The sequence below is a fragment of the Saccoglossus kowalevskii genome, chromosome 14 (assembly GCF_978046115.1).
Source record: "Saccoglossus kowalevskii chromosome 14, keSacKowa6.1, whole genome shotgun sequence".
NCBI classification, from domain to species: domain Eukaryota; kingdom Metazoa; phylum Hemichordata; class Enteropneusta; family Harrimaniidae; genus Saccoglossus; species Saccoglossus kowalevskii.
Window position 1 is genome coordinate 22,559,116 of NC_140654.1, and position 20,450 is coordinate 22,579,565.

Below are 20,450 nucleotides of genomic sequence, written 5' to 3' on the forward strand. Positions count from 1 at the left end.
AAATGAAATGAATGCAGAACGTTGTCGGCGACGCATATTTTTATGATATTGTAAAAGATTTCTGCTTGCATTGCAGATAGATCGTGGAATGAGAGCACGAGTTGAGTCGGTCCCGGAGTGGTTGCCGTCGGCCCGGTTGTAACTCAAAGGCGGGCCACCGGAGACATAGTCACCAAGTTGTTCTCCCGCATGTATTATATTACAACCTAAATACAATTATTTTATTCTGTGTTGCACACAATGCACGGAAATAATTATTGATGTATTTGATATAAATAAAACAAAACATTGTGACTGTGTGGAATGAATTAGAGGGAGCGCACATTCCTGTGCTACGAGTAGTATTCCAAACATGTCAAAGTTCAATGACCTCGGGTAAAGTTTACTGTATATTGATTGTACAGTAGCCGGGGGATCTTCTCCAACATTCGTGTACGGAAAAGTATGATTCGTATCTACTGTCTCGCAAAATACTTTCCGAATATATTTTTATTGTTGTCACGGCGGGTTATTACGAGTCACTGTACACAGCGGAACGACGCGGACGGGGCATATCACATTAAACACTAATTACCATAGCATCTATAGCATGTATATTACTCGAATATGTTCCGTCAATTCACGGCAACTCTAAGTGACGTCATTGTACCATATCCTGTATAAATATTCACATATCATTCATTTCAAGAATGCTCAAATGATACCGATATTTATTGTTTAGTTTTTTTTCTTTATACGAAGGGACCACTTTGGCGGATCGACGCCGGCGCTGACCTTTGACATTGCACTATATCGTAGGGGTGGACAAGGTGTGTTGAGGGACGTCGAATAATTTATGATACAAATAAGAACTATACAAATAAAACAGTCATGTAACATTGGCAATAGTCCAATATTAGTGATGAATAAAATTAAATTAAACTCTTTTTGTGAACAAATAATATGTTTTCACCTAACTGCACTAAAAAAAAGTATGCTCCATCCAATGGCATTATGGGAAAACTCGATTACTCGTAAGTTGTGCTCATCACTGTTCGTCCGTTCATACGCACGCATTGATCTGGTCCGCCGCTCCTTTCAAAAATATTTTGGAGTTTTCTCAACTAGAGCTGATTGCTGACGATGAATCGACTTCAACTACATGGTATACTCACTACGTGTATAACAATCCTTTGTTGTTCATTGTTATTATTCGGGTGTAAGTGCGTATTACTCGAATATGTTCCGTCAATTCACGGCAACTCTAAGTGACGTCATTGTACCATATCCTGTATAAATATTCACATATCATTCATTTCAAGAATGCTCAAATGATACCGATATTTATTGTTTAGTTTTTTTTCTTTATACGAAGGGGCCACTTTGGCGGATCGACGCCGGCGCTGACCTTTGACATTGCACTATATCGTAGGGGTGGACAAGGTGTGTTGAGGGACGTCGAATAATTTATGATACAAATAAGAACTATACAAATAAAACAGTCATGTAACATTGGCAATAGTCCAATATTAGTGATGAATAAAATTAAATTAAACTCTTTTTGTGAACAAATAATATGTTTTCACCTAACCGCACTAAAAAAAAGTATGCTCCATCCAATGGCATTATGGGGAAACGCGATTACTCGTAAGTTGTGCTCATCACTGTTCGTCCGTTCATACGCACGCATTGATCTGGTCCGCCGCTCCTTTCAAAAATATTTTGGAGTTTTCTCAACTAGAGCTGATTGCTGACGATGAATCGACTTCAACTACATGGTATACTCACTACGTGTATAACAATCCTTTGTTGTTCATTGTTATTATTCGGGTGTAAGTGCGGGCCCGGTGAATTCTGTGATAGTACACATGGCGCATGTCAGCAATGCCTACTCTGCTTTGATCTGCCTGATATTAACTGCAATCAGTGTGATAATAAAACCCGTAAGTATGATTTACGTGTTTTCAACTGTACTTCTGGACGTATATACTATCGCCACGGAAATGTGTTTATTTTGAAATCTGGGGAGTTACTTATATGTCAATAAAGTGACAGAAATTTGTTATAACTTAAAGGCGGCCACCGGAGACTTGCACTGAATACGCCTGACACGCCACGGCAATTCTGTATCATACCGTAACTTGCATGTAATTATTTCCAAATATACTGTGTTATGTGAAATACTGATTATTACTCCCGCAGTTAATATGACAAAAACAAGGCATAGGTGCAATGTAGTTAAAGCAGAGGGGTCGTCAGCTGCGCATGCTCAGGAATTGAGTTGCAAGCGACAATAACAACGCATGGCTAGACGCTTGTTTGTAAACAACGACATACTAGTACTATGGTCGTTTGCCGCATGCATAGGTGGCGACTCCCCCCGCTTTAACAAGCGTTCGCCAGTACCAAAGGTCAATGACTCTGGGTAATCTACAAATACACAGCGGTGAACGGTATGTCGCAGTGTTCACAATGGAAATGTATCCACTGTTTCACAATAACCCGCGGCCGGGCACCGCCACCACCACCCTAACTCCAACTCTGCCGTTCCTTCCTATACTAATATTGAAGCTCGATAGGGAAATCATCTTGCACCAAGCGTTGCACTAAACTCCAATTATCACCGTAAATAATGACATGCAATTCCGATGATTACATTGTAAGATGTATACTGCCCACGTGATACCAATGTCTATTGTTCGAGTCTCTCTTTCTATAAAGCCACATTGCGGAATCTACGCCGGCGTTGGCCTGTGCGATACACTTATACCATAGGGATGGGCACATTGCAATTGAGGGACGTCGAATCGTAGGCAATCCAGTATAAATACAGTATAATTTCAACACATTCATTGACGACTAAGACTACAACTGGACATTGTGCTTAGACATAATATTTCTCACCCCACCCACACTGGCAAAATGGAATAACCCATGGTAAAATTATCCAATAACCGTGATTCACTTACTAGTAGTTGTTACCATTTAGTGTCCAAGCAGGAGCACACAATAAATTCCGCTGCTGCCTTCCAAAATTGTTCCAGAATTTTCTCAACCAATATTGACAATGAATCAATATGTGCTACATCTTACATTCATTATATTGTGTTGTTCATTGTTATCTTCAGGATGCCAGTGTGGACCTGATAAATTCTGTGACAGTATATATGGCGCATGTCAAGAGTGCATACTCTGCGATAGTCTCCCGGATGTCAACTGTAAGCAGTGTAACATCACGTCAGGTAAGTACTTTTATCGGTGGAGGTATAAATCGATTTGGCGATTACGGAATAACACCGTTCTCTGAAAACATTAGTTTAAAAACAGTCATCGCAGGAATTATATGTCGAGGTCCGGCGGACAACACAGAACCCCCCCCCCCTTCCTACTATGTTATATGAGCGCTCGCTCACTCACAATACGTTCATGCACGGTTACTAAAGCCGTGGCTTACGTGTGCTAACATTTTATTTAAAAAATATATATATATTTGTATACGAACCGCATGAATATATTTGTAATTGCACGGCATGAGATATAATACAATAATGTACATTCAACTTAATATTTATTGAATACACTCGATTCGCGGTGATGTCAGGGTTCAATAATCTGACCAGCGTTGAAAACCGCCGGGTATTTGTATTCACAATGCGTTTGTATTCATCAGCGCTGTTCATCACACCTCGAAGTTTTAAACACGTGTAACACGCGGCGTAAGTCACATATTTTATATTAAATTGTTAAGTTTACATTTGTTATTGAATGTAACACCTCAGGTGTGTACAGCATTTACACAGACTTGGAAAACACGTACGGCCAGGAAATGCACCGCCGGACGTTCCAAGTGTGATACGTTGGCACTGCTATCTCGATGTATTCTTAATGTGTTATATCATCGTTCACACATACGCCGCGTTCGGGTCAAACTCAACTGCGTCGTCCACTGACTTGTGTGATACGTAAAATTCAAATTCCTTGTAAACCTTATTTTACGAATGCCCGCTTGTCTCAGCATTATCGGTCCTCCACTGTGCATGTACCAGATATACTCATTATGAAGGCGTCAGCAGCCACCCATATATACGTATACTGGCCACCATTATAATAGGTGCAGTACATTAGAAGATTAAAAAGCGGTAGTCGTAGCGCTGTACGCATTCCAGCACGTACGACCGATACCTGTCAACACTCAGTCTGATCATGGAACTATAAACCCCATAGTTCCATGGTCTGATATAGGCAAGCATTTCGGTGACGACAATAAATAAACCACCAGTATTGTTTGATGAGCGCAATACGTCGTCGACAACACGTCTTTACATAAATGACCGTCGCATTAATTGTCAGGAAAGCCATGATTGTGGCCGATTGTCGGAAATGCACAATTATGGTCAATCAAACTGCATGTCATTGTTTTCAGAAAATAAGACAAAGGAAGTGGGCACGGTGATACCATATATCAATAATGAAAAGAAGAGTGAAGTACAGACGGTCGTTGTGGTGGCTACCGTTTTGACCATTGGTGTCATGGCAACGCTTATAGTAGTCATAGTCATCCTGTCTAAGCGTGGAAATGCTCACAAAGACGTTGAAGCTCAGAATCAAGAAAATGACGAAGAATGTGAAGGTAAGTTGCAAACACAACAAATGGAGATGATATTTTTATGTTTCCGGGATAGACTCCAAAACAGTTCTGTTCTGTTAATGTGGAAACAGTTTATTGGCGTCCTGGAGAAAAACAATCAAACCGTTTAGTTTAAAATCTAGCCGTCAGAGAGCGTTTACCGCTGCTCAAGAGATAACGTCGCTTATAATTAACATACATTAGTTTCTAATTTGTTTATTCATTACTCTCGCTACTTTCTCAGATATGATGTTGCAGGAATCGTTAAGTGCTCCACAATCCGAAAGTGGTAAACCCGATGCTGAGAAACAGAAATATGACGCCAGGCGAGACGAGATTTGAAATGAACCAATGATGTGCATTTATAGTCTATGCAAATTTCCTGACAATATACCTCCGTGAAATCCGTTCACCAATAAACTATTGTACCACGTTTTGTATTCTTCGCTGTCTTCACGTTATCTGTTTTCCTTGAACTTCTGACCAATGCTCGCTTGCACTTGTTTGTGACGTGTTTACGTAAATGTATTGTTTCTGCATCAGAAATAGAAATGAATATGTTTCTGATTTATAGTGTTTGTTTTAACGAGCATGGTGAAAGTAAATATATACTCGGGAGTTGTAAAGTAAAGACTGTAACTTTTCCTAAATTACTCTCTCTTATAAGATTTAAATGGGTGTGAAGTTGTCACATTATCTGCAAAATGTTGTTTTAATTTCGCATTGTCAATAGATTCACTGTTTTTTTACTTTTTCAATAAAATTGTGATTCAGTAAACATTACTCACAACAGTTATGGTCTTTTCGCGTTCCTTATTGCGTAACCCACAACATCTGAGATATGTTGTTGGCATTTAGTTGTCCGGGTACCGCTTAATAGTACATTTAAATGTAATGTTGCATTTGGGGTGAATTAATTTGAATATATCTACATTCAAACTCGATTACGTTAGGTTTTCATTGGCTGAATGTTTGGCTGTTCTAAAAGAGTGGTACAACTAACTAACGCCACTTTGTTATAGGACATTTCAAGGTAATATTATTTGGGGGCACTAGGCTGGAACATTATACCTTCAGTTGAAAATTCAAGATGAACAAAAACGGAACATTTCTACGTGCCGCACTTAGCATGCTAAAGTTCAATGACCTCTTGTAACATATATTGTGTACATGCAAGAGTGATGATCGTTTACGCCGGCTCTGTGTAACTTAAATTGCGGTGGCGGTCGTTCATTGTACGTTCCTATTTATTGCTATGTTTTAAAACGTAATGAGATGTGTAATGGTATATTTTAAGTTTGCAATTTCAAATTTGTTAAGTGACCTTGCGTCCACGTATTCTTTCACGTAAAGGGAATCAGCGTCGATGCCGTCGCCAGTCCGTGACCTTATTGTAGTTATGTGTACACTATTTCTCATACACATGTAAACGCAAACTTGGTTATTAAGCTGGCGTAAACGTACATTTGAACAGAGGTGAACATAGCTTGTCGAGAAATAAATGGTAGGACGCTCGGAAGTCATAAATGAAATGATTGTAGAACGTTGTCGGCGACGTGTATGTATGTGCTGCTGTAACACATTTCTTCTTGCATAATAATGATTGCAAGGATCAAGAAATGAGAGCACGATTTTCGCACGAGTCGAGTGGGTCCTGAGCCCGTCCTGAGTGGGTCCTCTGGCCGGCGAACGTGAACGTTACGGTTATAATACCACTACCAGCACGAATGATTAAAAAAATTGGCACGTGCCGACTCAGACATACGCGATGTCAGTGCAATCTTGATAAATCTGTGGTAGTAACTTGGTATACTGATATCGACTGTAATTAGTGTAATAAATGATATTAGGTTTAAGGTAGCGAGACTATTATTTGTGTTGAAAATTACGATTTTCACATTTATTTATTAATTGATGAAATGCACCATAAACTTTCATATGATAAAGTCAATATAACGTAGAATGTCATGTAAGTTGGTTAAAATATAGATTTTCTGAAGGGAAGCAAGGCAGCCTCAGTAGTGTTTTCCAAAATCAACAACACAGGTTTAATCTGTGTGCCTATAAGTTTCAAAGATAAACTCAAGACAAAGCAATGTTAGGATGTGTTATCAGTAGCTATCTGACACACAATGAGTGTTTCCAAACATTTGAGTGGTTTGTCTCCGCCCCTGTTTGTTTCACAGATTAGTCATTTGCATATGAATGTGTCAGACACAAGGTCACACAGCCACTGAAAAAAAATCATTGATTTTGGTGTTTTCATATGCCGAATTTATCCAATTATAGCTATCCCATTCCTTTATTTTTTGGTTTCCAATAGCCTTACACATTTGGATGTCCCTACACATGGTAAAACAGACCTTGATGGGAAAACAAATTGATTGTGCCGATAAACAAGCTTGAAAATCTTTGCTGTTACTTCATGGACGTTTTCTAGGAGTTTATGTTTTTCAAAATACAAGGTCTTTAACAAAAAATAACGTATACTTATTGTCGTCGGATTAACACCAAATTTTCACAGCTTTAAGGTGACAATGAGAGGAACTTGAATGTGTCCAGACAAACTATTTCATCGATTATTTACCAACGAGTTGTGGTTTGAGTTGGGGGCAATGCGACTAAAACAGTAATTGAAATTCAGGACACTATTTTTTAAAACGCGTTGCTTGAATAAAACTAACCAGACACATTCAATTTACCAGACTATTGAAAAACTAGGAAAAGTGAAAAAAATACTTCTTATCGCCAGCATAAATGCGTAATTATTTTTTTTACAGAAAAAGTAATTTTTCACCTTTGATTGAATAACGCGTCGTAGATTGGAGATACGGACATGCAACATACACTTGTGAAAAGCTTGAAGTCTGACGATTCTAAAAATATATACTTTCCCAGGTCTATTTGTAGTCATTTAGTCACAATTAGAAGATGAAAACAAGTATGCAAATAATAGTCCCGCTACCTTAATCATGGAAGGTACTAACAGTAGTAACTTCGTTTGTTTAATTAAAGTAGTGTTCAAACATCATTGCCACTTTACAAATCTTGACACGTACCGAGAGTCGCGACCAAGATACTGGTTGCTTGTCGAGAAAGAAATGGTAGGACGCTGAAGTCATAAATGAAATGAATGCAGAACGTTGTCGGCGACGCATATTTTTATGATATTGTAAAAGATTTCTGCTTGCATTGCAGATAGATCGTGGAATGAGAGCACGAGTTGAGTCGGTCCCGGAGTGGTTGCCGACGGCCCGGTTGTAACTCAAAGGCGGGCCACCGGAGACATAGTCACCAAGTTGTTCTCCCGCATGTATTATATTACAACCTAAATAAAATTATTTTATTCTGTGTTGCACACAATGCACGGAAATAATTATTGATGTACTTGATATAAATAAAACAAAACATTGTGACTGTGTGGAATGAATTAGAGCGAGCGCACATTCCTGTGCTACGAGTAGTATTCCAAACATGTCAAAGTTCAATGACCTCGGGTAAAGTTTACTGTATATTGATTGTACAGTAGCCGGGGGATCTTCTCCAACATTCGTGTACGGAAAAGTATGATTCGTATCTACTGTCTCGCAAAATACTTTCCGAATATATTTTTATTGTTGTCACGGCGGGTTACGAGTCATACACAGCGGAACGACGCGGACGGGGCATATCACATTAAACACTAATTACCATAGCATCTATAGCATGTATATTACTCGAATATGTTCCGTCAATTCACGGCAACTCTAAGTGACGTCATTGTACCATATCCTGTATAAATATTCACATATCATTCATTTCAAGAATGCTCAAATGATACCGATATTTATTGTTTAGTTTTTTTTCTTTATACGAAGGGACCACTTTGGCGGATCGACGCCGGCGCTGACCTTTGACATTGCACTATATAGTAGGGGTGGACAAGGTGTGTTGAGGGACGTCGAATAATTTATGATACAAATAAGAACTGTACAAATAAAACAGTCATGTAACATTGGCAATAGTCCAATATTAGTGATGAATAAAATTAAATTAAACTCTTTTTGTGAACAAATAATATGTTTCCACCTAACCGCACTAAAAAAAAAGTATGCTCCATCCAATGGCATTATGGGAAAACTCGATTACTCGTAAGTTGTGCTCATCACTATTCGTCCGTTCATACGCACGCATTGATCTGGTCCGCCGCTCCTTTCAAAAATATTTTGGAGTTTTCTCAACTAGAGCTGATTGCTGACGATGAATCGACTTCACCTACATGGTATACTCACTACGTGTATAACAATCATTTGTTGTTCATTGTTATCTTTCGGGTGTAAGTGCGGGCCCGGTGAATTCTGTGATAGTACACATGGCGCATGTCAGCAATGCCTACTCTGCTTTGATTTGCCTGATATTAACTGCAATCAGTGTGGTAATAAAACCCGTAAGTATGATTTACGTGTTTTCAACTGTACTTCTGGACGTATATACTATCGCCACGGAAACGTGTTTATTTCGAAATCTGGGGAGTTACTTATTTGTCAATAAAGTGACGGAAACTTGTTATAACTTAAAGGCAGCCACCGGAGACTTGCACTGAATACGCCTGACACGCCACGGCAATTCTGTATCATACCGTAACTTGCATGTAATTATTTCCAAATATACTGTGTTATGTGAAATACTGATTATTACTCCCGCAGTTAATATGACAAAAACAAGGCATAAGTGCAATGTAGTTAAAGCGGAGGGGTCGTCAGCTGCGCATACGCAGGAATTGAGTTGCAAGCGACAATAACAACGCATGTTAAAAACGCAAAGGCTCATGGCTAGACGCTTGTTTGTAAACAACGACATACTAGTACTATGGTTGTTTGCCGCATGCACAGGTGGCGACTCCCCCCGCTTTAATAAACTTTCACCAGTACCAAAGGTCAATGACTCTGGGTAATCTACAAATACATAGCGGTGAACGGTATGTCGCAGTGTTCACAATGAAACTGTATCTACTGCATCACAATAACACTGGCACCACCACCACCCCACCCTCAACCCCAACTCTGTCTTCCCTTTTTAATATTGAAGCTCGATATGGAAATCATTAGATCGTCTTTTACCAAGCATTGCACTAACACTCCAATTAACACCGTAAATAATGACATGAAAATATTCAAATTAGAAACGAATCGGTTGTTTCCGACGATTACGTTGTGAGATGTATGCTTCCCACGTAATACCAATGTCTATTGTTCAAGTCTCTCTTTCTATGGAGCCACATTGCGGAATCTACGCCGGCGTTGGCCTGTGCGATACACTTATACCATAGGGATGGGCACATTGCAATTGAGGGACGTCGAATCGTAGGCAATCAAGTATAAATACAGTATAATTTCAACACATTCGTTGACGACTGAGACTACAACTGGACATTGTGCTTAGACATAATATTTCTCACCCCACCCACACTAGCAAAATGGAATAACCCATGGTAAAATTATCCAATACCCGTGATTCACTGAGTTGTTACCATTTAGTGTCCAAGCAGTAGCACACAATAAATTCCGCTGCTGCCTTCCAAAATTGTTTCGGAATTTTCTCAACCAATATTGACAATGAATCAATATGTGCTACATCTTACATTCACTATATTGTGTTGTTCATTGTTATCTTCAGGATGCCAGTGTGGACCTGATAAATTCTGTGACAGTATATATGGCGCATGTCAAGAGTGCGTACACTGTGATAGTCTCCCGGATGTCAACTGTAATCAGTGTAACATCACGTCAAGTAAGTACTTTTATCAGTGGAGGTATAAATCGATTTGGCGATTACGGAATAATACCGTTCCCTGAAACCATTAGTTTAAAAACAGCCATCGCAGGAATTATACGTCGAGGTCCGGCGGACAACACTGCCCCCCCCCCCCTTCCCACTATGTTATATGAGCGCTTGCTCACTCACAATACGTTCATGCACGGTTACTAAAGCCGTACTCTCAATACTCTCGATTCGCGGTGATGTCAGGGTTCAATAATCTGACCAGCGTTGAAAACCGCCGGGTATTTGTGTTCACAATGCGTTTGTATGCATCAGCGCTGTTCATCATACCTCGAAGTTTCAAACACGTGCACACGCGGCGTAAGTCACATATTTTATATTAAATTGTTAAGTTTACATTTGTTATTGAATGTAATACCTCAAGTGTGTACAGCATTTACACAGACTTATAAAACACGTACGGCCATGAAATGCACCGCCGGACGTTCCATGTGTGATACGTTGGCACTGCTATCTCGATGTATTCTTAATGTGTTATACCGGTCATCGTTCACACATACGCCGCGTTCGGATCAAACTCAATTGCGTCGTCCACTGACTTATGTGACACGTAAAGTTCAAATTCGTTGTGACCTTATTTTACGAATACCTGCTTGTCTCAGCATCATCAGTCCTCTACTGCGCATGTATATACTCATTATAAAGGCGTCAACTTTCGCCCATATATATACGTATACTAGCCATCATCATATTACGTGCATTACATGAGAAAATTAAAGGGTGGTGGTCGTAACGCAGTACGCATTCCAGCACGTACACTCAGTCTGATATAGGCAAGCATTTCGGTGATGTCAATAAACAAACTACCAGTATTGTTTGCTGAGCTCAATACGTCGACAACACGTCTTTATATAAATGATCGTCGCATTAATTGTCAGAAAAGCCATAAAGGTGGCCACGTGTTAGATATGCACAATTATGGTCAATCTAACCGTACCAGTGTATGTCATTGTTTTCAGAAAATAAGACAAAGGAAGTGGGCACAGTGATACCATATATCAATAATGAAAAGAAAAGTGAAGTACAGACGGTCGTTTCTTTATCGTCAGCACCGATACAAACAGTTGTGGTGGCTACCGTTTTGACCATTGGTGTTATGACAACGCTTATATTAGTCACAGTCATTCTGTTTAAACGTAGAAATGCTCACAAAGATGTTGAAGCTCAGAATCAAGAAAATGACGAAGAATGTGGGGGTAAGTTACACACACACAACAAAAGGAGATTATATTTTTATGTTTCCAGGATAGACATCCAATACCCGTCGCTATTTCGCGTCTGGTGCCGTGTAAATCAAACTTTGACAATAATTTAGAACAATAATTTCTATGTATTTACATTTTATAATTAACATAATTTAGTTTCTAAATTGTTTATTTATTATTCTCGCCACTTTCCCACAGATATGATGATGCAGGAATCGTTAAGTGCTCCACAATCTGAAAGTGGCAAACCAGATGCTGAAAAACAGAAATTTGACGCCAGGCGAGACGAGCTTTGAAATGAACCAAGAAAGTAATTTTATGTTCTATGCAAATTTCCTGACAGTATACCTCCGTAAAATCCTTTCAACAATAAACTATTGTTAGTACCACATTCTGTATTCTTCGCTGTCATCACGTTATCTGTTTTCCTGTAACTCCTGGCCAATGCTCGCTTGCATATGCTTGTGGTGTGTTTATGTAAATGTATTGTTTCTGCATCAGAAATAGAAATGAATATGTTTCTGATTTATAGTGCTTGTTTTAACGAGGATTGTGAAAGTAAATATATACTCGGGAATTGTAAGAAAAAATGAAACTTTTCTTATGAATTATTCTCAGACTCTCAGAAGATTTAAATGAGTGTGGAGTTATCAGATATTCTTCACAATGTTGTTTTGTTTTGCATTATCAGTATGTAAAATAGGTAGATTCGCTCAGGCTATTCACTTTATCTGTTCAATTAAATTGTGAATCAGTATACATTACTCGCAACAGTGATGTTCTTTTCATGATGTTCATTATTGCGTAACCCACAACATATGAGATATGTTGTTGGCATGTAGTTGTCCAGGTGCCGCTTAATAGTACATTTAACTTCAAATATGGACATGTCATGTGACATTTGATAAATAAATTTGAAAATAACTATATTCAAACCATACCACGTTAAGCTTTTATTGGCAGAACATTCGTCTATTCTAACAGTGGTGGTGAACTCACATACGCAACTTTTTTTTGTATTTTAATGGTATTTTATTGGGTATCCTGCATAATGTTATGTTACATTTCTCTTGTAAAAGTTACATTCCTGTTTAAAGATATTTAACAAACAAATGTTAAGATTGGAGACCACTTTTTGACTTTGTTATAAGACACTTTAAGATAATAATATTGGGGGCACTAGACTGGAAAATTCAAGATGATCAAACACGGAATATTTCAATGTGACATAACGTCACGTGCCGCATTTAGTGTGTCATTCCAAAGACTCCAAAGTTCAATGACCTCATGTAACATATACTCATGAGTATTGTGTACATGCAGTGACGTCACGATGATTGTCTCCGGCGGTTCGGAAAACTTACATAATACTAGTAATGCACGTTCGTATTTTTTGCCATGTTATAAAACTTATTGAGAACCAGGGTAGTAAGAATTGTATTTCTAACATTAGTGGTATGTTTTGAGGTTTAATATATTGGCCAACCAGTGTTCCATATATTTTGATGAGTTGATGTGTTCCAGTGACGTGCAAAACTATACAACAAAAGTTTGAATAGAGATGACACATTTAAGACGTTGAATACTACAATTCTGTAATTTTATTCGATGAAAATACACAACACACAGAATTGCAGACATGACTCGATTTCTATGATGGCTGAACTGGCGGTTCATTGCATATTAGTTTGCCATTCGGCGCAAAATATCGTTCACTATGTGTGGTTTGTACTGTAGAAAACAAAATGTGTCGACCCCGGAAGTTTGAAAGTCACGTGGTTACTACCCAATCGAACAGAAGCCTTGTATTCGAGGGTCCATAGAGTCCATAGGGACAAATCTAATATTGCACTTGCGCTTACTCTAAACAAGGAATCACGTGACCAAGAACTATTCACGCACACAAAAACGTGGTTCTTCCTTCTAATTTAGCATGACACCGGAGTTAAACTGGAACATTATATTCATAACGTAGGGTGAACACGTGCCTTTGCCTAATGTGGAAACAGGGTTGAGACACTAGAATCCAAGAACACTGCAAACTATAAAACACAATAATATTATCTGATTAGTTCTACAGATTTTATGATACCTGTACAAAAATATATATATTGCATATAAATTTTCCTGTTTGCCTCTTCCGATGGAAAAATAGAATGCTCCACCAACTCCATTCACTAATCCTAAGTCCTGACTTATTTATGTATCCGTTCCAACGTGTGCGCACAATAATTTCCGACGCCGTCTTTCAAAAAAATATTTCGTATTTTTCTCAACCTGGACTAATTATTGACGATGAGCCAACTTGTGATGCACCAAATATTCATCCTAATCATCCTGTGCGGTCCATTGTTATCTATGGGATTTCAGTGTGGTTCTGCTGAATTATGTTACAGTGTACATGCTTGTCAACAACGTATACTCTGTTTTGATCTGAATGATACAAAATTTAATCTTACACGAGGTGAGTACGTACATTGTATAAGTTAGTTATGTTATGTCCCTCAATCTACAATGTACAATGTACTTAGGACACAGGAGCACTTACAATACTTTTATTCATGCTTAAACTTTATTTAAATAGTTATTATTTCCTATACTCACCGAGATGCCACGCATATAATTCCTCGCTTACAATTATAACTGAGTATTCTAACGTGCACTCGTTTGTGGTGCCAGGGTCCAATGACCTCAGACTGACATGAAAAACCGCCGGAGCGTTCAAGTTGTGTATAGTGTGCATCGGCGGGCATAGACGCCACGGTTGTCTAGCATAAACTCTACTGTGCACAGCATTTTCGTTGAACCTGGATACGTGCGTTTGAGAAAATAATAAGCATCACCGCCGTGTATGAACGTTTTGTTGGCATGTAATTTGTAAATATATGTCAGCGTTTCACTCAGCCTCCGCCATGTTCAAATGCATCCCAGCGATTGTGTGCATTGTGTAACATAAAAACGATCGCGTATGTACCCTTAATCTGTACACCAGTTAAGGCGTAAAATATAAGAGATACGTACCATGGAAACCCACCCACTCAAGGTGGCTTCTTATAGTCACATTCTATATTTGACACTCTGACCACCGGGTCTATGTTCTGACAGAGAGGACCGGCTCTAGTATTAGATTGCCGCCGGTGTGTTTGAATTAGACAAGAGGTTGCGTGTAACAGTTTGGTTTACCATAAAGGTACACAACAACACGTTTCCGCCGTAGATAACATTTGATCTTTAACGTTCTTTGTCAAGCCAATAAAGCTGGTTGTATGTCAGACACACACGATCACTGCCAAAGTACTAAAGTAACTTTTTATTACAGAAAATATGAAAATATCACTTTGGGATGCGGACGCGGACATGGAAATATCGTCTATGGATATTGACGGGATGACACGTGAAACACATAATGCAGCTTCCTCATCGTCAATACCGATGCTCACAGTTATGCTGATTGTGGTTTTATCCGTTGACACCATGGCAACAATTGCAGTAGTCATATTTTTGTGTAAGCTTAGTAACACCCTCAAAAATGTTGAAGTACAACATCATAACAATTTCAATGCATGTGAAGGTAAAGTTTACACACGTTATTATTGATTTTTATATATGTTATTTCATTAACCCTTTGAACGCCATACTTGCGTTCGTTAGTTTTTTTATTGTGTTTATTTTGTCTACGGTAACTATGGCGTGTGAATGCTATCATCGACACCGACTACTTTTATGTCGACAGAGGGCGCTTATCCTATCAAAAACCAAAACAGCTGTTTCAATGTATATCAACACGACTAAAATCATTTTGTTTCTAACGTATATCTACATTATAAAATATAACAAAGCTAGATGTATTTATTTAAGTTTTTGTTTTCATTATTGTCACTTTTCACAGATATGATGCAGGAACCGTTGAACATGCCGCAACCCGAAAGTGGCGAACCTGACGCTGAGCAACAGAAATATGACGTGAGAAGATAAATTTGAGCTGAACCAAAAATATGTATTCAATTTCTATGCAAATCTAGCCGTATCAAAATTTCACTTAAAGTAAATGAATTTCTGTACAATTGTGTTTACAATTGTTTTGCTTCAAAATAGTTGTATGACCGATGTATTTCCGCAAAGATGAGTATGTTCTATCCCCCCCCCGTCCACATCGTAATCGCTTTCATAAACTATCCAGTATATAACCGCCAACACAAAAAAAGTTTTTATTTCTCGTCACCGCGCACGTCAGTTTCAAACCGTTATTCTGGTTCAAAAAACGTTTTGTCGATCCAAATTACTTTAATGTATATATTCGAAATCATTATATTAAAGAATGCCAAACTTTTAACATATATCCTGTTGTGGTGGTCGTATAAAATAATTGTATTACAAACAATTAATGATGTTTTTTTTCTGACAGGCGAGTCATATATTTGAAAAACTTTGATACATGTTATACATGATGTTGAACACCGTACCAAATACAGTAAACTACTTTATTTTCGCTTGGATTTAATTTTCGCTGAAGGAATAATTCAGTGAAAATAAAATCCAGTAAATGTACCTTTTATATATTTTACATTCAAATTGTCAAAAATCAGTGTAAATCAATTCCATACAAAACACTCAAAAAATCTTTTTAGCGAAAATTAATTCTAGCGAAAATAAAATATTTTACAATATAAATTTAGCCCGACACATATAAAATAAATAAATACCAGCATCACCCAAGAATTTAAGAAATAATCAAGCAAATAGATATCTTCAATAGCGAAAAGTTTAACACATGAGAATATAGACTACAGGCATACGTGATAATTAGTAGACATAATTGAATAAACAATATCAAATGAACTTATACAATAATACATATGTACGAATGCAATAGACTGTTCATTAAATACATTGTTAGAATCATTATGTGTTTATGGCGTGGACTTGCTCCTACAGCGACGTGCCTTGAACTTGTCCGCAAATCGGTCTATTGACTTGGACTTGCTTGCAGATTGCGTCATACCAGTGCATGGCATAACAACCTAAACCTGACTATTCAATGTGCCATATGTTTAATGTGTTCAGTTGTTCTACTGTTGAGTCTGTGAAATTAGTAAATTAGTCTGAATATTTATTATAATAAACATTAAGTGTTTTTTTCTGGAATTAATTGTTTTGAATTACACAAGTTAAAAAACTATACTCAAGTTGATTTTTGATACTAAAAACCAAGAGGCTCACATTTTTGATAGTAAAAACCGGAAGGGACAAAATTGTACAAATTACAAACAGACTGTGTTTGTTATGTTGAACGAATAAACATGAGAGGTGAATTCCTTTTTTTCAAAGTTATTGTCCAACTACGCACAGAATAATTTGATTCATAATTTTCATGGCATGCGAACACCTACCGAAAGAAAAGTGGCAATGAATAATTATGTCGATTTCACACTATATATTTGTCCTTGCGAGAAATAAGAAAAACAAATCGGGCAGTGTTAATTTGTTCACTATACGTTTTGTCCAAACAGCAACAAATAAAAAAAATATGTAAACAATGTGATATCATCCAATTATTTCACCGAACACTACATTTCGTCATAAGAACTGTAAATGTAAAGTTTATTAGCGCCCTCTGTCATTATAAATGATACTATGTACCAAATGAACCATTGTGGCATTGGGAGACACCAGTGTAGGAGATAACAATTATCATTGGTCCTACTATTGTAGGGTGTATGCAATCAAAAAAATACTGAGTAAAAATACGGATGTGATTGCTTAAAAATAAGACAACATATGACATATGTGTCCCAATATAAAGCATAGTCCGAATCACATGGTTTCGCGAGTTCGATGTAAACATACTTCTCCACGTGCGACCCCGTGCGGGATTGTACCGAGAAATCGCGTATAAAAAGCAAAGATCTGATTGGAGGCGCTTCTAAAACATGCACCCAATCAGAGTTGGCGTAACATGTGATAATTGGTCATAAACAAAATGTAGCAGCGTTGTGTGGTCGATCACGAGGAATCGCCGATGCACTCTTTGTTGGCCTTTGCACAACTGAATTCCCACTTGTCAGGATTGTCTCCAGTATGTGACTTAGCACTAAAACAAAAACTACAGTTGGTCGAAATATTATGTAGACTGTCACTTGATCCGGTTGCAATGCGTATTTGATGCAGAAATTTTCACCGGTTTTCGACCAGCGTTTCACAGCAGCTGTTTCACACAGATTAAAAATACTTGTATACCGCTGTAGAAACAGTGAGAACACCAGCGTTCGCACTGGCCCTACAGCGATCTATTTCATTTGCGATCAAACAACGGTAAATACGCCGGCGTAATATCAGGCCTGTGTATCATGCCCTCTGTGGTTAGGTCCGTGTTTGAATACTAGTATATCCGTACCCTATCACTACGGGTACTACTTACGCCGTTACATGGCCAGTGCTAACACAGGTGTTCCCACTGGCTCTACAACAGTGTGTTACTAAATCTGTGTGAACCAGGTCAATATCTACCCACGGCTCGAAGATGTTGGACGAGAATCACACGAATACAAGAAAAGAGTTGTGTCAGAAAAACACTCATGAGACCACGAATTACTACAATTTTGAGATGGTAAGATGGGTGGTGGTATTAATAATAATAATACTCTTTCTATAATACAATAATATTTGTATCAGCCTGGCTGTCGATATAAACCTTTCAGCAAAGTAGCAGTGTTCCTGCCAATTGTTTTGTAACTGATCTTTTTCTCAAATAGATCACACTCAGTCGGTGACTCGGCATATCACGCGCGGTCTACACGCGCGAGCTGTATGCGGTATGTTCCCTGTGTATGCGTAAACTGGCAGTTGGGAGATTGACCAATGGCAGAGCATAACAAAGCTTATTGATGCAGACAGCAAGCAGCCGGCTTATTGCTTGATGTGTCTTATTTATTTATGTCCCAATTTAAATTTTCCAATTTGTCAAATTGGTTACTAATCTGTCACCAATTCTAGGCTTATATAATTTTTATATTTAAGTAACAGCGAGAAAAAGTCATATTTTTATTTTGAACGTTATGAAATAATATTTAAAGCGGGAGGGTGTCACCTGCGCACGTGCGGGAATTGAGTCCCAAGCGACGATAACAACACACGCTAAACACGCAAAGGCTCATGGGTAGACGCTTGTTTGTAAACAATGACACGCTATGGCCATCCTTGCTTTAACATGTCATTATAACAATGTATATACTTTCGTAAAGATGACAAATCATGACGAACTATGCACTTAATCGATTGTTTACGCACGACAATATGCTACGGAAAATATCTGAACTGAAAGAACCGGAAAATCACCGATGATCCGTTTCTGGTCGTTTATTCATTCCACAGTGCCAAAATGTTTACAATTCTTTTGCAGGATGTTTACGTGAAATTTAATTATAGAGAGGAAAACTATGCACGCCAATACAAGTTAGGGAGCTACACTGTTCTTTTTCATAAGTATCTTAGGAATCAGTTGGTACAGTAATTCTTTGGATTCAACATTCACACATGCCAAACACCCATGTGATGAAGTGTTTGGGTGGTATTCGTGTTTTTTTTTTTGTTTTTTTTTTTTTAATTGTATTCATGAGTGTTTGCCTGGAATATTAAAACACTTATACACAAATTTATGTGTATTCACAATCTACTGTTTAGTAATATACTTTGCTGCCTGAACAAGGCTTATTACTGGATGCTGGACCCTGATAAATTCCTAAGGAGTCTGTTGTATTTGTTACAAAAGTAAGTAATGCAATATTTGATCGGAATGTCAAATTTACCCCACACTCTGATGAAAGGCAATTTATAAAGGTGTCAAAAATGATGTCAATTTTTGGTGAATAAAATTACTACATAAGGACTCATCACCTGACAGCTAATATGAACATTTCCTTGTTTCATCCATTCAAAGACGCAATCACGTGTTGGTATTTTTTTAGCTATTATAGAATTATATTCATATTATGGTTATATACGTTTGTATTTGAGTTTGATTCACTGTTTAAACAACAGTCTAAAGAAAAAAAGAAAGAAAACATTTTTGAAAAAATAAATATGTACGTTTTCAGAAAGCCCATCCACAGATGAATGTGTACTGGTGACATTTACCGAACTTTTATTAAACATCATATACTATATGTTAGTACAAACCGCAAAGGATTGTGGGTCATTGGCACTGTGCAAAATAAATAAATACGCGGCCATCACATCTGTCGTGTTTGCTTTATTTTTTTATCTACAGCAATATCTGGGAGATTAATCGATACCACATAATTATATGGGTGGCTATCGGCGCTTTCACACTTGACATGTTCTTGCATTGGCAATACACCGTTTCTATAAATTGCGCCCTCTAGTGTCAAAACGCTTATATAAATGAAAACTAGTCTTTATTTTGTTCCTCTATATCAAATATATCCGATTTATCAATTTTTTTTGTTGTTGTTGTTGTTGTTGTTTATTTTTGTTTTGTTTTTAGAGTTGAAAATACGAGGAAAACACTCAAAGTCGGAGGTTTCTGTAAGTCGAGTAAAAGTTCATTTTTGCAAATAGCCGCGGAGATCTAGTTGAAAGCACGTGAATCACGCGACTTGTTATTGCCCTCTCTGCCGTAATCGTGCCCACTTTTCCATATGACACTATTTTACGCCACGTAATTTTGGTAGTATTCCCAGGTGTCTCCCTAACATTCTCATATATTGCAATTTTTAACTGTAGTCTGGCGAATATATAATAGGTTGATGTACAAATTCAATGCTTGTGTCTTCTAATAAAATTGACACTAGCAGTTCTGC

At 37.9% G+C, this 20,450-nt stretch overlaps 2 protein-coding genes across 2 annotated transcripts; both read left to right on the plus strand.

Moving 5' to 3' along the window:
* Positions 1-1,735: 1,735 nt before the first annotated feature.
* On the plus strand, positions 1,736-5,398 carry LOC146734591 (uncharacterized). The gene is made up of 4 exons (XM_085507545.1): positions 1,736-1,922; positions 3,108-3,221; positions 4,403-4,609; positions 4,851-5,398. Exons 1-4 carry the CDS (start codon positions 1,736-1,738, stop codon positions 4,946-4,948), a joined length of 606 nt encoding a protein of 201 aa, XP_085363671.1. The 3' UTR covers positions 4,949-5,398.
* A 4,718-nt stretch (positions 5,399-10,116) lies between these two features.
* LOC144360358 (uncharacterized) lies at positions 10,117-12,569 on the plus strand. Its single transcript, XM_078013162.2, has 3 exons — positions 10,117-10,375; positions 11,386-11,622; positions 11,830-12,569. The coding sequence occupies exons 1-3, from the start codon at positions 10,201-10,203 to the stop codon at positions 11,925-11,927; spliced, it is 510 nt and encodes a 169-aa protein (XP_077869288.2). The 5' UTR covers positions 10,117-10,200; the 3' UTR covers positions 11,928-12,569.
* Positions 12,570-20,450: the final 7,881 nt, after the last annotated feature.

Coding starts and splice junctions, on each gene's coding strand:
- LOC146734591 (XM_085507545.1), top strand. CDS start 1,736: ATGAATCGACTTCAACTACATGGTATACTCACTACGTGTATAACAATC. Junction 3,222..4,402: donor GCAGTGTAACATCACGTCAG/GTAAGTACTTTT, acceptor CATTGTTTTCAG/AAAATAAGACAAAGGAAGTG. Junction 4,610..4,850: donor AAATGACGAAGAATGTGAAG/GTAAGTTGCAAA, acceptor CTACTTTCTCAG/ATATGATGTTGCAGGAATCG.
- LOC144360358 (XM_078013162.2), top strand. CDS start 10,201: ATGAATCAATATGTGCTACATCTTACATTCACTATATTGTGTTGTTCA. Junction 10,376..11,385: donor TCAGTGTAACATCACGTCAA/GTAAGTACTTTT, acceptor CATTGTTTTCAG/AAAATAAGACAAAGGAAGTG. Junction 11,623..11,829: donor AAATGACGAAGAATGTGGGG/GTAAGTTACACA, acceptor ACTTTCCCACAG/ATATGATGATGCAGGAATCG.